Source organism: Osmerus eperlanus, chromosome 25 (genome assembly GCF_963692335.1).
Source record: "Osmerus eperlanus chromosome 25, fOsmEpe2.1, whole genome shotgun sequence".
Lineage (NCBI taxonomy): Eukaryota > Metazoa > Chordata > Actinopteri > Osmeriformes > Osmeridae > Osmerus > Osmerus eperlanus.
This window is the reverse complement of record NC_085042.1, coordinates 9,206,692-9,223,212: the sequence shown is the minus strand read 5'-3', so window position 1 is coordinate 9,223,212 and position 16,521 is coordinate 9,206,692. Positions and strand designations below refer to the sequence as shown.

Genomic DNA, 16,521 nt, shown 5'->3' with positions numbered 1-16,521 from the left:
TGCGAGGCAAGGAGGAGGGAGGGAGGCAGGCGAGGCAAGGAGGGAGGGAGGGAGGCAGGGAGGGGAGGGAGGCAGGCGAGGCAAGGAGGGAGGGAGGGAGGCAGGCGAGGCAAGGAGGGAGGGAGGAGGGGGAGGGCAGGGAGGGAGGAGGGAGGGAGGGCAGAGGCGAGGCAAGGAGGGGAGGGGGGGGAGGGAGGGAGGGGAGGGAGGGCAGGCAGGCAGGGAGGGAGGGAGGCAGGGAGGGAGGGAGGCAGGCAGGAGGGAGGGAGGGGGGGAGGAGCGAGTAAAGAACGGAGAGCGAGAGGCAGGAAACAAAAGCCAGGACGAGCTGGCAGAGGAGCGGAGGATTGTAACAGTATTACGGGTGTTCCTGGGCAGGGGGGGGTCTCCAGAACAGCTTTGGGAGCGCCTTGGGGACCACCAGGGTCTGTGCTTTGGTGGGGGGGGGGTCCCCAGGGGCGGAGGGAGAAGGAGCGGGCCAGGAGAGGAGACACCGTGGAGCGGGGGGGGAGAGGGGGTTATGGTCACTGTAACGGATAACAAACGAGGGACATGTTCACTAACTAGAAAAAACAACATTCTGGAGAAACCTTCTGGACTCACCAGAGAGAGGCTGAGGACTGATGGACAAGGACAGTGTGACCTGGAGGGGCGTGGTCACTTACCGAACTCTGATTGGCTGTTGGGGAACAGGATGCGGAAGACGTAATCTGTGGCCTCATCCTCCTCCTTATCCGAGACGGAATCCGCCGAGCCCTGAGGACACCTGTTACGCAACTTAGGGAAAACTTTCCCCTGCCAAGACATGAAGGAGATGAATGAATGAATAAAAAACCTGACAAATGACAGACAACAAGTGTATTTATTTCTTTTTTTTATGACACAAGAACTATTCCAATGAATGATTGAAAAGATTTTGAAAAAGAAGCCCCTCTTTGCCAAGCCCCTCCTGTGTGCTGCCAGGAGGGGCTTTCATTATTTATTCAGTTCAACCGACACGATTCTCTATTCACAGCTTTATCAACACACTCATTCATTTTGTGTGACACTGTGTGGTGGCAGAGCGATCAAATTAAACCGACAGCAAGTGCAGGAATGATCTGTCCTGCACGGTAAATGCGTGTTCAAAAGGGGTAATTTCACACCAGGAGAGTTAATTTCACTCGTCAAGTGTTCAAGCCCACCCTCAAGATATGTGTTCAATTAACACTTTGAATTTTGCTGTGGGGGGCAACCAATCAACGACAAAAGGCTGTTTGGCCAGAAGATAATTTCCCCCCATTCCACGGACGGCTGTATTGATTGGCTGTGTGTAGATTTACACCCAGGTTATTGACTTCTGTGGACCCCCCCCCCCTCCTCCCCCCACCCCCCTCCTCCCCCCCCTCCCCCCCCCCCCCCCCCCTCTCCCCCCAGGCTGACCTTTCCCCTCTGCGACCACAGCGGGGGGTCCAGCTGTCCGTGTGGCAGCAGGCCGTTCTCCAGGCAGGAGAGGAACTGCAGCAGGTGTCCTCCCCGGGGGAAGTGCAGGGGGGGTCTCTGGATGCCGTCCTGGCTTACCAGCACCACCGTCCCTCCACTGTCCACTGCAGGCCCCACACACACACACACACACACACACCGTTACAACACAGGCCCCACACACACACACACACACACCGTTACAACACAGGCCACACAACCAACACACACACAGTCACACACCTCACCAACACACACACACCGTTACAACACAGGCCACACACACACACACCGTTACAACACAGGCCCCACACACACACACATACCGTTACAACACAGGCCACACAACCAACACACACACAGTCACACACCTCACCAACACACACACACCGTTACAACACAGGCCACACACACACCGTTACAACACAGGCCCCACACACACACACCGTTACAACACAGGCCCCACACACACACACATACCGTTACAACACAGGCCACACAACCAACACACACACAGTCACACACCTCACCAACACACACACACACCGTTACAACACAGGCCACACAACCAACACACACACAGTCACACACCTCACCAACACACACACACCGTTACAACACAGGCCACACACACACAGTCACACCACACACAGTCACACACCTCACCAACATGCCCTCAGCCAGGATACATTATTAACAGGAATATTCATTCCCTTGCCCCTAAATCATTACAAACTCATATATTATTAGCAGGGATGTCTATGTTTAGACCCAACATACACATGAGAAGACAACCATTGATTAGCTTTGGTTCCAGAGCGGTGGATGAGGTTCTGGCAGGTGTGTGGAGGATGAGGGATGATGTTCTAGGAGGTGTCTGGTGGATGAGGTTCTGAGAGGTGTGTTGGGTGTGGGGGATGAGGTTCTGAGAGGTGTGTTGGGTGTTAGGGATGAGGTTCTGGGAGGTGTGTGGGGGATGAGGTTCTGGGAGGTGTGTGGGGGATGAGGTTCTGGGAGGTGTGTGGGGGATGAGGTTCTGGGAGGTGTGTGGGGGATGAGGTTCTGGGAGGTGTGTGGGGGATGAGGTTCTGGGAGGTGTGTGGGGGATGAGGTTCTGGGAGGTGTGTGGGGGATGAGGTTCTGGGAGGTGTGTGGGGGATGAGGTTCTGGGAGGTGTGTGGGGGATGAGGTTCTGGGAGGTGTGTGGGGGATGAGGTTCTGGGAGGTGTGTGGGGGATGAGGACGTACCCTGCTGATGACAGTGCAAGTAGACAATCTCCTCCAGGCGGATGGTCATGGCATAGTCCCAGTAAACACTGGAAATGTCAAATTCAAATCAAACTTTATTTGTACGGTCCTTTTTACAAGCAGTGTCATAGAGAGTTTTACATGAACCCGTAGAACTGCACCCAAACCAACCTAATCCCTCAGGAAGACCAGGACAAGTTAGCATGAAACCTAATTGAGAAACAATTGAAGAAACCTTGGGAGGAGCAATTCAGACCAAAGGCTGAGTCATGCATCAAGAATAGAATAGAATATTGTGCAGACGAATGTTGAAACACAGACACATTCAAACAAGAAAAACAAGGAATCAGATAAGACACAGTCACAGAGGCGTCAGTCAACTGAGAGGAATCTCAACGTTCTCCTTACCACATACAACACACCAGGCTATCAGATTGGGTTGTTTCTGCTACACAAGTAGGTAGGGGATGACTTTAATGGATCACTTTATTTCCCGTGCAGGATGGAGTCCAATAACCAGACTCACAGCAAAGCTTTAGTACCTTAATGTGTAACTTGTTTGTCAAGATGACGGATGCTTAACATTCTCCCAATCAAGATCCACACCTGTGCTCGTAGTCCAGGTCTCCCACAGAGCCGTTCATCAGCTGATTGGGTGTCCACTTCAAGGTCATGACCTCTGCGGTCTGATGGAGAGAGAGGTATCCTGGAATGGCCTCCATGTCGTCCCTCTGAAACAGAGACCAAGATGCCCCAACCTACATTTACATTTAGTCATTTAGCAGACGCTCTTATCGAGAGCGACTTACAGTAAGTACAGGGACATTCCCCCCGAGGCAAGTAGGGTGAAGTGCCTTGCCCAGGGACACAACGTCATTTGGCTCGGCCGGGAATCGAACTGGCAACCTTCGGATTACTAGCCCGATTCCCTAACCGCTCAGCCACCTGACTCCCTCCAACCTCCACAACATGAACAAGCAGCACTGCGCCACACCGCGTGACGCAAAAGTCCACGCAATAACACAGTGAGTTAAAGGCACGACGCAGTTATTTCAGTGTGTAAGTTGTGTAAGTGCTGGCGTTGACATCACAGGAGCAGTTACCGGCTGTACGAGGACGTTGTTCTTGCCGAACAGCAGCGTGGCGCGGTTGTTCTGATGGAGGGACTCCACGTAGTCTCTGGCTGAGGGCGAAGGCGACGGGCGCTCGTCCATGCTGCTGCTTGAGTGTCTCTTCTGGATCTGCACACACAGACTGTTAGCTAGCCTCTGTCACCAAACGAGTCGGCATGCTAGTTTTCATTCTAGCATGCTAGCTTTCATTCTAGCATGCTAGCTTTCATTCTAGCATGCTAGCGTTCATACTAGCGTGCTAGCCCTGGCGCTTTGTCTGGTTTGTTTCTAATAACAAGGCCCATCGCATTCCCCCTAGACCTTGACAGCGATACGATACTTCTGTAAACACCTGTCTCCTGCCATGTGGAAGAGCTACACAATGTCATCTGCTGCAGTGGCTCCTCACTCGACAGCGTAAACGGAGCTGTTCTGTAAGAGAACCGTCGGTTGTTCTCTCCCCAAGGACAGCTAGCTGCCTAACAAACAGGCCACCGCAAACACTCCCGCCACACACACACACACACCGGGCCAGAGACACGCCACACACACACACACGGCCAGAGACACGCCACACACACACACACCGGGCCAGAGACGCGCCACACACACACACACCGGGCCAGAGACACGCCACACACACCGGGCCAGAGACACGCCACACACACACACACCGGGCCAGAGACACGCCACACACACACACACCGGGCCAGAGACGCGCCACACACACACACACCGGGCCAGAGACGCGCCACACACACACCGGGCCAGAGACACGCCACACACACCGGGCCAGAGACACGCCACACACACCGGGCCAGAGACACGCCACACACACACACACCGGGCCAGAGACGCGCCACACACACACACCGGGCCAGAGACACGCCACACACACACACACCGGGCCAGAGACAACCCAAACCACTGACCCTATCTCAATAACCCATAGAAAAGAAACGGTATCTGACTGACCTTTGAGGAACACATGAAAGGTTATCTTGCAGTCGGTTTGGAAATCAAAAAGCCCCATTTAGCTACATTTTGTCGCAATTTTTTGGTCTGAACTATTGTAGTTTTGTAGCTAGTGTTTTGAATTTCAGTACTTTAAATTTCTTGCCATGTCACAATAATTTTACTGTCCAGACAGATGAGTCAATCAGTGCACATGACTATAAATCTCTTTTTAAATATTTTTTGGGGAGAGTCAGAGGGAAGACATGAAGCAAAGCGTCCAGCCCTGATTCAACCTCAGACTTCACGGTACACCCATATCCAGGGAGTTGACCGGTGAGCAGTGACTCACACACAGCGCGGGCCTCTTGGTGGGAGAGTCCTGTCTGCAGTGGCCGCTGTGAATGCGATGACGCTGTACCAGTTCGTCAGCTGAGGGGTCCGTCCAGAAGTGGTCGGCCGTCTTCATCTTGGTGTACTCCAGAGCACACGGACCCACTGCTCGGGGAGACAAGGGGGAGAGGAGGAGACTCTCAGATGAGCCACGGAGATGACATTCACCTCAAAGGCCTTTCTGTAGTCATCCTTGATACGATTGACCTACTTCTAAGCCCTGGGCCAACTTTAACCTTTGACTAAGAGTAGTCGAGGCCTCACTTAGTCCAGGGGGTGAATGTTGTATGTAAACACAGGTTGAGCTATGTGTTCTGAACGGTTTCTGGTGTGAACAGTCCCTCCGAGGGTTGAATCTGAACAATGTGAAAAGGCCTAATTCCTTGTTTTAACCGACTATCATCCATTTACAGAACACATTTACATTTAGTTATTTAGCAGACGCTCTTATCCAGAGCGACTTACAGTAATTACAGGGACATTCCCCCGAGTCAAGTAGGGTGAAGTGCCTTGCCCAAGGACACAACGTCAGTTGGCACGGCCGGGAATCGAACTGGCAACCTTCGGATTACTAGCCCGCTTGCCTCACCGCTCAGCCACCTGACTCCCTGACAGTAAACCAAGTAGGAACAAACACAAACATTACCTAACAAAGACGCCAGGATGTGGCCATCCACAGGGTCCATTAGAACAGCCTCCTTTTCGTAGAACTTACTGGAACATAACAAGAAGAAAAAGAGGGTTTCATTCAGCGTCTTTATGACCGGGGAACAGAGAGCGGAGTAGGTTCAGCTCTGCGCGGTCTCTCACCTGCTGTTCTCCACCAGGTACAGCACGATCTTGTCCAGAACCTTCTGGAAGAGGGCCGTGCGGATCCACAGGTGTTTGACGAGCTGGGGGCTGAGGAGAGGGAACTTGGGAAGCCGGCGCAAACTGTCCTGGCTGGGCAGGGTCTGGCTTCGTCTGGAACACACACACACACACGGACACACACACACGGACACACACACACAGACACACACACACACATGGACTCAGACACACACGGCCACACGCACGTATACATAATTCCCTCTGTAAACCATGACAAAAAAATACAACAGCAGCTGGGCTGAATGTTCGATGGAACATCATAGAGCACTGCTGTGATACCAGCAGATAGAGAGAGATGGATGAAAGCAGGGAGGGTAACTGGACAGGAGACAGAAAGATGAGACTGGGGGGGATTATAAGGACTGTAGACAGAAAGAGATGATGGGGGAGAAGGGGGGAATGGACAGGACAGAAAGAGAGAGAGGGAGACAGACAGATAGAGAGAGGGAGAGAGACAGAGAGAGGGAGAGAGACAGAGAGAGAGGGAGACAGAGAGAGAGAGGGAGAGAGAGGGAGAGAGACAGAGAGCGAGAGAGAGACAGAGAGCGAGAGAGAGAGAGAGAGAGAGAGAGAGAGAGAGAGAGAGAGAGAGAGAGAGAGAGAGAGAGAGAGAGAGAGAGAGAGAGAGAGAGAGAGAGAGAGAGAGAGAGAGAGAGAGAGAGAGAGAGAGAGAGAAAGGAACCAGTGTGATGATCAACACTTGGTGGATATAATAGTGCAGCTGTTTGCTATGAGAGAGTGTGGTGCCGGTTTTAATGTGTGGGGCTTTGATGTGTGCTGTGATCTGATGCTGTGTGTGTATGTGTGTGAGTGTGTGTGAGTGTGTGTCTGAGTGTGTGTGTCTCACTTGTTCTCTACGAGCTGCTCCAGCTCCTGAGCCTTCTTGCAGAGCTCCTCTGCGGGGGTGAAGCTCTTCCCCACCTTGGTGAAGAGAGCAGCGATCTTGTTGCTGCGCAGGAACCCTGCGGCACGCCTCTTCAGCCCGTGTAGCACACACGCCTCCACAGCAGCTACACACGCACGCGCACGCACGCACACACACACACACGCACACACACACACACACGCAAGCCAACACACAGAAACAAAAACACAATACAAATATCTCAACATATACATCTTATACTGTGTCATTGTTTGTATAAATCGTGTCATTGTTTGTATAAATCGTGTGGTAACATTCAGGCTAAAGGGTGAGAGGCTGTTGAGAAGATTGTCTGAATTAAGCCAATTATTTTGATCACTTTACCCTTAAACTTAATTAGCCTGTCTTTGCATAAGCTGAGAGATCATCTGGTGAATAGAGATGTTATCACCCACACATGCAAGCAGGCACAGCCACACACACTCTGTCACACATACATACACAACACACACACTCGGTTACGTACGCCCGAACACACAAACATACACACACAGTCACACACACACAGAGGTGATGTCCAATCAAATGTGATTCACGTGAGAGAGACACAGACTGAGACACGGTCATCAGCCAGGCCTGCGTGGCAAAGCTGGAGCAGTGTTGACATTTGAGCTCTCTCTCCGTCTGTCTCTCTCCGTCTGTCTCTCCGTCTGTCTCTCTCCGTCTGTCTCTCTCCGTCTGTCTCTCTCCGTCTGTCTCTCTCCGTCTGTCTCTCTCCGTCTCTCTCTCAGTCTCTCTCTCTTAGGACTGATCCTGTTGCTCTGATCACATGGGGTCGGGGGGTGGGGGTGGGCACGGTTGCCATGGAAACCCACGCTGATGGAGCACTCCAGCTCTGAGAGGAGAGAGCCGACAGGGGATATGATTCATCCTCTCTCTCTGTCTCTCTGTTCTCCCTCTCTCTTCTCCACCTCTCTCTTCTCCACCTCTCTCTCTTCTCCACCTCTCTCTTCTCCACCTCTCTCTTCTCCACCTCTCTCTCTTCTCCACCTCTCTGTTCTCCACCTCTCTCTTCTCCACCTCTCTCTTCTCCACCTCTCTCTTCTCCACCTCTCTCTTCTCTCTCTCTCTTCTCCACCTCTCTGTTCCCTCTCTCTCTTCTCCACCTCTCTGTTCTCTCTCTCTCTTCTCCACCTCTCTGTTCTCTCTCTCTCTTCTCCACCTCTCTGTTCTCTCTCTCTCTTCTCCACCTCTCTGTTCTCTCTGCTCTCCCTGTCCTCTTTATCTCAGTGCTCTCAGTCGTTCTCTCTCTCTCTCTTTCTCTCTGTATCTCTCTGTTGCTTCGCTTCCTCATCCTGCCTTTTCATCTGTGTGTCCATCCTGGCCTCTCATCGACTCGTCTCCCTCAGAGTTCCTTTCTGTTTCCCCCTATCTCCGTCATCCTTCGGCGAGATCTCTGTCGCTCTCTCTAATGGAGTAACTGTCCTGGCAATTTCACAACCATAACACGATGTCGTAGATCCCTTGCTTCCTTAAGGTTGCCTTTTGTCTTTATGTATGCAGACTCACTTGTGTTGGAAACCTTGTGGAGGTGAAATCTCTGTTCTGTCACTGACAGTATCTCCCCAACACGTTTCCTGTCTGCTAATCTGTCTTCCTGTCTGTTAATCTGTCTTCCTGCTCTCCTAATCTCTGGGTCCCTCATCAACCAGAGAGGAAGTCTTGAGACATGGATAACGCCTGTCTCAACAAGATGTTTCCGTTCCTCTCCCTCCTCCTCTCCCTCCTCCTCTCCCTCCTCCTCTCCCTCCTCCTCTTCCTCCTCCTCTTCCTCCTCCTCTTCCTCCCGTCTAGCCAACGACAACAAAGCCCTCAAATATTAAAAGGGCAACAAACGGCGTCGAAACATCGACATGTTCAGAGGGGCGAGACAACACAACACCAGCGCATCGACGCATCCTGACATGTTCACCACACACCAGCAGAGCCGGTGGCTCTCTGCCACGAAGGAAATGAGAGCTCGGCCGTGTTCTCTCTCTAAACAACCTCTCTTATTAAAAAAGCCGCTCGCTGTGGGGTGGAGTAATGGCCCCTAATCAGGTCCTCTCAGTGGGCTCTGAGCGCTGGGCAACGTGTTGCTGCTGACCTGGACAAGGCCAGAGTTTAACTCACAGGAGGTCTAACCACACCGACCGGTTCTAATTATGGCCAGGCTGAACATAGAGGCCCTCTGGTTCTGTAATGCTGTAGAATTACAGTACTTTCTGCACGTGCTATTCGTACGTTGCTTTGGATAAAAGCATGAATGAATTCAATGAGTGAAGTGTAATACTACGGTGAGAGTGTTTAGCTGGTCTGAGGAGGAGAGGCAGAGATTTCCTTTGACATTTGACTGTGGCAGTTTGTAAGTGTGACCATGATGAAGAAGGCTAATTACTACCAGGTGATCTGAGCCTTTTCCCTCTCCCCTCTCCTCCCCTCTCCTCCCCTCTCCTCCCTTCCCTTCCCCTCAGCTGAAAGGGAGGTCCTCTCCTCCTTCATGGCTGGTATTGCAAGCTGCGGTCCTTCAGATCCCTGCATACAAAAGACAGTGAATGCTGTTGATAACCCTAGAGATGTCCTCACAACTGAGGCAGCTCAAGAGGCTGGTCAGTCATTGAGAAGCTTGGACACTGTGACATTTATCTGACAGTCAATAAGGCAAGCCTTTCTTTTAGTGTGTGCGTGTGTGTGTCGAGGGACATGGGACTCCTAGGTATTGACGCTCTGCTCAACCTTGAGATCAAGCCTTGGCTGGTGGCTCCTAAAAAACGAATGTTCCACATTCTAAACATCCCTTTCTCCTACAGTGGACGAGATCAACGTGTGTGCAAATGTTGAAATTTCCACTCTCAGCAGCAGAACGTTATCACGCTACGGAGAGAGCAGACAGCCTCCATGACTAACACACCAAACACCCCCATGTCTGTGTCTCTGTGGTAACCTAGCTACTGTACGCGTGTGTGTGTGTGTGTGGGTGTTTGTGTGTGTGTGTGTGTGTGTGTGTGGGTGTTTGTGTGAGTGTGAGTGTGAGTGTGTGTGTGTGTGTGTGTGTGTGTGTGTGTGTGTGTGTGGGTGTGTGTGAAATGTAGCTTTCACACCCATTATCACCAGATCTGTTCCCGTACCAACCGGAGGGCTTCCATTGGTACACGGTGATAATATCCGTACGGCAGGATTAGCAACATTAAACTACGGCTATTGCAATTTCCTTTTTTAAATATGTTTTTTTTGTGGTTATTCAATATCAAGTTAATAAGGAAAATTCACAAGTGTAAAGACTAATATAAACAGATCTGTCAAGTAAGATATATTCTGTGTTACGGATGACGTCCCATCAACATCCAGGCTAAAGATGGAGTCACCGCGGATTATGATGAATGTTCCAGAACATCAGGACCACTTGTAGGTTTCATGTACTCACTGAGGTGAGCTATCAGAGCAGAGCCCAGACACCGTGTGCAGAATACTGATGTTATCGTTAAGGTGATCACTAAGGAGACCCAAGATGTGATACTCACCACAGAAGGAGACAATGTGGCTGCTGTCTTCGTGAACAAACTTCCTGGTGACAGCCTCCTCCATGATCTGCTTCACCTGCAACACCACAGAGAGGCACACTCAGACCTTCACATGACCACAACGACAACCAGGGACGTGGGGAGGGAGAGAGGGGGAGAGGCCCTAACCTTCTACAACAGTTATTTATCATAATGTATTGATGTGTATCAGTGAAACATAGATCAGAGATAAACATAATCTCAGATCATCATCGATCATTAAAAACTCCTGCAGCGGGAGACATGAAGCTGGCACCAAAACACCAGCCAATGTGTGACTTCAGACGACCAGGAGAAACCCCTCTTAAGCACACACCAGCAAGTAAACAAGAGGGAGCTGATCATCCAGGAAGCAACGGAGTAGGACTCCTTCTAGTGATCAGGGCTTATCGACCGACACACACACACACACCCCTCCCCCGCCCACGTCGGATGGGCTCTCTGTGCCTCAGAGCTGCAGGCAGGAGGTGACTCCCTGCCTGGGGTCTGTGCAGATACAGGTCTGCTATCTGCATCTGGAAAATCTACCACCGTACAGAGAGACAGACAGATGTCATTTCCTGCTGTAATGAGCTGGGTCCTCAGAGAGATATGCCCCTTCCCACAGAGAGGTTTCGTCGAACACACACACACGCACATGTGCACCCCTATGCGAGTGGACACACGCACAAACGAACACAAACAGACACACGCATGACTGAATGCAAACACACACACACACACCTGCAAACAGCAGAGCGAGACTGGGATAGAAACCGTGGCAACCGGTAGTGTCCAGAGTCCCTCTACATAGCTGGGCCTCATCATTTCAAATGACTTGATTGTGTAATTGGTTGGATTCTACAGTCTCGAACACATCCACCAAATGTGATTATGACTACATAGAGCAGGGAATGCCATTACCTTTCGTGCAATCAATCCACATACATCCTCCCTTTGAACCTTGGCTGAGTTTGAAAAATAATACATAGAACAGATGCAGGAACTACGATCGCTGAAGTCATCATCTTTCATCCCTTGGTCTCTCCCTGTGCTCCAGTAGCCTGGCTGTGGCATACGGTCCTGTTCTGACACCACCACATCTCCAGCTCTCTCCAACCCACCTGTCTCACCCCAGGCCTGGGACGGGGGTGAGACTCCGACCCACCTGTCTCACCCCAGGCCTGGGACGGGGGTGAGACCCTGACCCACCTGTCTCACCCCCGGCCTGGGACAGGGGTGAGACAGCCTGCACGCACACTAATGATTTGAACAACTTCTAAAATATTGACGGTGGTGTCATCAGGCAATAATCGGGGAAAACAACTAAGAAACAAGTTCCCAATGTTGTTTGGAGGATCTTTCATCAGATGATTTGATTGGTGGAAGAAAACTGCAGGAGAAAAGAAAACAGGTCTTCACAAGACAACCACAACAACAGATGACCACGTCGCTCCTCTCATGAACTCACTGGGTGATGACACTCTCCGGAGCCAAGGATGACTCACAGAGAGATCTGCAACAATGCTTAAGAGGTCGACTAATATGCCAGTTCTCTTTAAAACAAAGGAAGTGTCTTTGAAGTCTTGGATGTTAAACATCAGACCACCTAAATAGCTTGATAGTTTAATAAAAGGAACAATAATTACAAGATGACTTCAAATTCGATATAATGTAAGCTATTCTATATTAAATGTTTTGATATTTTGCATAAAAAGCTAAGACTTAAATACTCTTAATGTTCCCCTCTTGAGGTATTACTTTAAGAGTTAGTCAATAGTACTGTTAATGTTGTTGTTGTCCAGAAGCTGTTAGCATCGACAGTCTTGATAACGTCAGATGCACTGTTAACATAAGCAAGAAGAATGACTCATCCTGCATGAGAAATATGTACCTCCCTGTCTGATCACACACACACACACACACACAATCACACAAAGACAAACACACACACAGACAGACATATACATACACAAACACACAGAGCTAACACACGCCTAAACGCACACACTGATAAACCGGGTGAGGAGGAGGAAACAAAACTAGGCAATGCACGAAGAAACCCTTCGAAGGTGGTTCAAGTTATCACTGAGATACGGTTACATAGCCCACAGATTGATCCATTGATTGGTGGGCTGAGTGGATGCAGTCCGCAGAGCTCTCTGTTTGTTAGTGGTGTACTCTGCATCTGTGGAAGACCTCGACAAACCATCCTGGAATCTAACTGGTACAATGTCTCCATAGACAACCTGCAGGTTTCTATGGAGACAGCACGTGTTATTCTGTGTCACCTGGACAGTGACAGAACGCATCAACAAGGTCTGTTCATCAAGGAGGACGGCAGAATCTACGCACAGAAGTACGCATCGCTGGCTCATTCATTAAAAACGTACAAAACGGTGCACTCGCAGACAGCTTAGACAGTTTAGGATTCTGTCTTGGTTCCGACTGTCTAAAATAAAGACAGGTGATGATAATGCACTAAATGATTCAGTATTCGTTGGAAGACGTTTCCACAGACTTTTGGCCATGTAGAGCATATTAATATAACTCTGTGGAGCTCATGATCTTCCCTGTTAGAACAATGTAATTAAGATACACACTCACGTATGTCATCTCTGGTCACACGAATAACACACGAATAAGTGAAAATTCATGCATTCAGCATTCTGTCATTTATGACTAGTGTGGGTGGCGTAATTTGGTAGAAATATGGTTGTTGTCTGCAGAGCGTGTGTGTGTGTGTTTAGAGACAGAAATCAGTAGAAGTAACAGATGGACAGAGGCTGTGATTACTCTTCAGTGCTTGGGTAGCAAATGACGCCTCAAAGGACAAGTGATTGGACTCAAACAGATCAAAATCTATCCATCTACAAAAGCTGCATGAACTACACAAAATGAGTGCAATATCAACCTTAGCGGTCAGCTTATTACTGGACACAGTAATCGAAAGAGTCGTTCATCAAGGGCCTTAGAAGCCTGAAGGTTATTATCAAGTTGTTGTGAATGTCCAACTTGACAGTAGGATTAATCAAACGCCTCCAATAAAAAAAAGGTCAAATATACAAAGATGTGAATGCAGAGAGCCGCTAGTCATCATCTTTATCACCATCAGTGACAACAGAGTCTGTCTCTAGCGCCCACAGCATACTTCTCCTCTCCTGCACTCTGTACATACACTACCTCTGGGCGACCTAGGTTTGGAGAGAAATGTTTGACTACTATTACTGTAAGACGAAGATATTGAAGAGGTTTCCTTCGGGCTAGTTTTGACCTTCTGTCTGTATTCCGGCAAGCGGTCGTGTCGACAGGAAGTCAAAAAAAAAGAGGGAAGAATGGAGGGAGGTAAATGTGAGGTGAGCTGTTGGCCTTGGTGCTCTGCACCTTTATGGGAGTGTGTCTCTCTCTACCTGAGTAAACACAGGTGTGTATTTGTGTTTGTGTGTGTGTGAGTGTGTGTGCGTGTGTGGAGGTCTGGGTAAGGGAGGGGCAGTCAGAAGGAGGGGCAGAGCCAGACAAACAAAGACAGAGAAAGAGAGACAGGAAAAGAATGAAAGAGAGAGAAAGAGAAGAAAAAAAAGAAGAAAATAGAGATAACAAAAGAGAGAAATGACTGAGGGATAGACAGCGAGAGGCTTGGTGGTGGTTTATATTTTTCACAGCTGTACCATCGTGTTCTTGGTAGTATGTGTTACGTGTCTGTCCCTGATCCCAGAGAGCATATGCTCAGGTTCTGAGTCAGAGGGCCCTGGGTGGGCAGCAGAGATGTGGCACAAGGCCAGCTGGACTGGACTGATCGGACCTAGCACTGCCAAGACCCATCAAACAGTATAATTCATGCTTAATCTTGAGTGTAAACATTAATATATTATGCACACAAAAAAAGAATTCCCACTGCTTTGATTACCAATCCTCTTGACTTTAGAGTGGTGTTGTTTGTTGTTAACAGTGATGTTCGTGTCAGAAGTGCAAGTCAAGAGTAGATGAATCAAGTTGACAGAAACCGACTGACAGCCCCTGTCAGACAACACTCGGGCCACTGCATCACATACCATATCAATGCTATGATATGTACCACATGTTTCAGTAAGAGAAGTGTAGGCATTTGGTATCACGGGGGCAGACATCTGTACTGTAGGATTAATAAACATGGTATCATTTTCATATCAGGTTACATTGAAACTCCAACCAGACCGTTATTTAAGCATTGTCTTCCATATAAGACACCATCTCGACACCTCCCCCGCAAAGTAACGACTTGCCTTCAGAAAGATGCTGTTCAGTTGCCATCATCATGATCATTTTACTTCAGTTTCGCTCCCTTGTGGCTGCCATCCTTTAAAGCACAGACAATGGAGGTTCTCTCTGTCTCTGTGTGTCGTGTGTGCCTTGTGTGAGTGTGTGTGTGTGTGTGTGTGTGTGTGTGTGTGTGTGTGTGTGTGTGTGTGTGTGTGGTTTAAGAGGAGAGTCTCAGGAAACAGAGTGCCTTGGTTGTCACTATGCGCCCCACAGCAGTTTAAATATCTCTCCTCAGCTCCATTAACACAGGACGCAGAGGGCTTCCAAAGCACAGCCATGACAGGTTAGCTCCCAGGGAAGATCTGGGTCTGTCTGATAAGGATCCTCTATTCACTTACTAAAAGGTCAAAAGTCAACAAACGGACCTACAGAACCAGCTCTCGTTTTTAGGACGTTTTCAGGAGTTTTCCGTATTGGAGTTTTTCCAATACGTCTTTGTGCGACATAAGGTCCGTCTGCTATTATTCAATAAAAAGTCTTTTTTTTATTAAGATGTTTTTTATTTTATTTTTATATATAGACCGAATAAAACATCTTTACAAAACTTAAGGTTTTAGGAAAGAAAAGCTGCTTTGAGGGCAAGACTAAGCAGGCCACGTTAGGCAAAAGTTTGTACCCACATAGACTAACGTTACATAGATTGAGTTAAACATGCATTATAGCGGGTGATGGGAAAAGCGAAACATCACTTGAATTAAATGTTCCTCTTGACAATTAGCCTACTACAGAATTATCGCAGCCACAGTAAATGAGTCATCTATTTACTATTATTTGTGGGAGAGCGGAAAGCCATTTTGTCCTGGTCAGAGGTTTAGTCAAGGAATAACCAAACTGTTTGTTTTTCCGATTCGATTATTGTTCAGATGAAAACACCCACCTCTTTCTTGACGGTACGCAGCAACCTCTGACGCGTCTCGACTTCTAAAACATGACGAAAATAGAGATAAGTCTTTATTAGACAAATGTTGGTGAAAAGGGTATACACAGGGGCAAGTGTGATTGAATTAGTAGTATATTGTATCTTGCTCTCTCTTACCTGCCATTGCTGTTGCCATGGAATCGGTCGCCAGTGTGCGGCACCTCGCGACTGTTCCCACCAGCTGAATGTTGCTATATGGAGGCGCGAGGAACCCAGCTCTTCTATGCACGCCTCTTAAAGCCATAGCGAGCTCGGAGCGACTGTGCCGAAAAAATCTACATGCGGGCTACTTTATCACACAAGGTTGTACGAGGTCAGGTACACACATAGTCATGCAATAACATCAAGCAATTTAATTTCCATTTCTATTCACAGAATCTACGCACGCCTACGCTATTAATCTTAATGATAATGGATGGGGGCGAAAACTTGAATCAGCTTTCTTTACATTCAGTTTCATGTCAAGTGATCAGTGAAATATGGAAGCAAATTGTTAACAAAATTCAAATGAAAATGCATTTCCAGAAATGCATTTGCATTTTAAGAATGTGGCTGCATTATTTGACTCATAAATGAAATTAGTAATCAATCATCCTATTTGCATTTTAATTTTCTTCTTCAAGAGTGCTCAAGAGTGGTCACGATTTTGCAGCCACGTTCTTAAAATGAAAATGCATTTCTGGAAATGCATTTGAATTTGAATTGTGGTCATGATTTTGCAGCCACGTTCTTGAAAATGAAAATGCATTTCTGGAAATGCATTTGAATTTGAATTGTGGTCATGATTTTGCAGCCACGTTCTTGAAAATGAAAATGCAT

At 48.6% G+C, this 16,521-nt stretch overlaps 1 protein-coding gene across 1 annotated transcript in view; it reads right to left on the bottom strand.

The window, feature by feature from the left end:
• sgsm1a (small G protein signaling modulator 1a) overlaps nt 1-15,935 on the bottom strand; it is a 26,266-nt gene extending 10,331 nt beyond the window's left edge. The window contains exons 1-12 of the mRNA XM_062451083.1: nt 15,820-15,935; nt 15,661-15,704; nt 10,467-10,542; nt 6,889-7,051; nt 5,979-6,131; nt 5,815-5,882; nt 5,128-5,273; nt 3,813-3,950; nt 3,316-3,440; nt 2,710-2,777; nt 1,423-1,586; nt 666-795 (exon numbers count right to left, since the gene is read on the bottom strand). Coding sequence (XP_062307067.1) covers nt 666-795; nt 1,423-1,586; nt 2,710-2,777; nt 3,316-3,440; nt 3,813-3,950; nt 5,128-5,273; nt 5,815-5,882; nt 5,979-6,131; nt 6,889-7,051; nt 10,467-10,542; nt 15,661-15,704; nt 15,820-15,838 — 1,294 coding nt within the window. The 5' untranslated portion in view covers nt 15,839-15,935. The remainder of the gene's footprint in view (nt 1-665; nt 796-1,422; nt 1,587-2,709; nt 2,778-3,315; nt 3,441-3,812; nt 3,951-5,127; nt 5,274-5,814; nt 5,883-5,978; nt 6,132-6,888; nt 7,052-10,466; nt 10,543-15,660; nt 15,705-15,819) is intronic.
• Nucleotides 15,936-16,521: the final 586 nt, after the last annotated feature.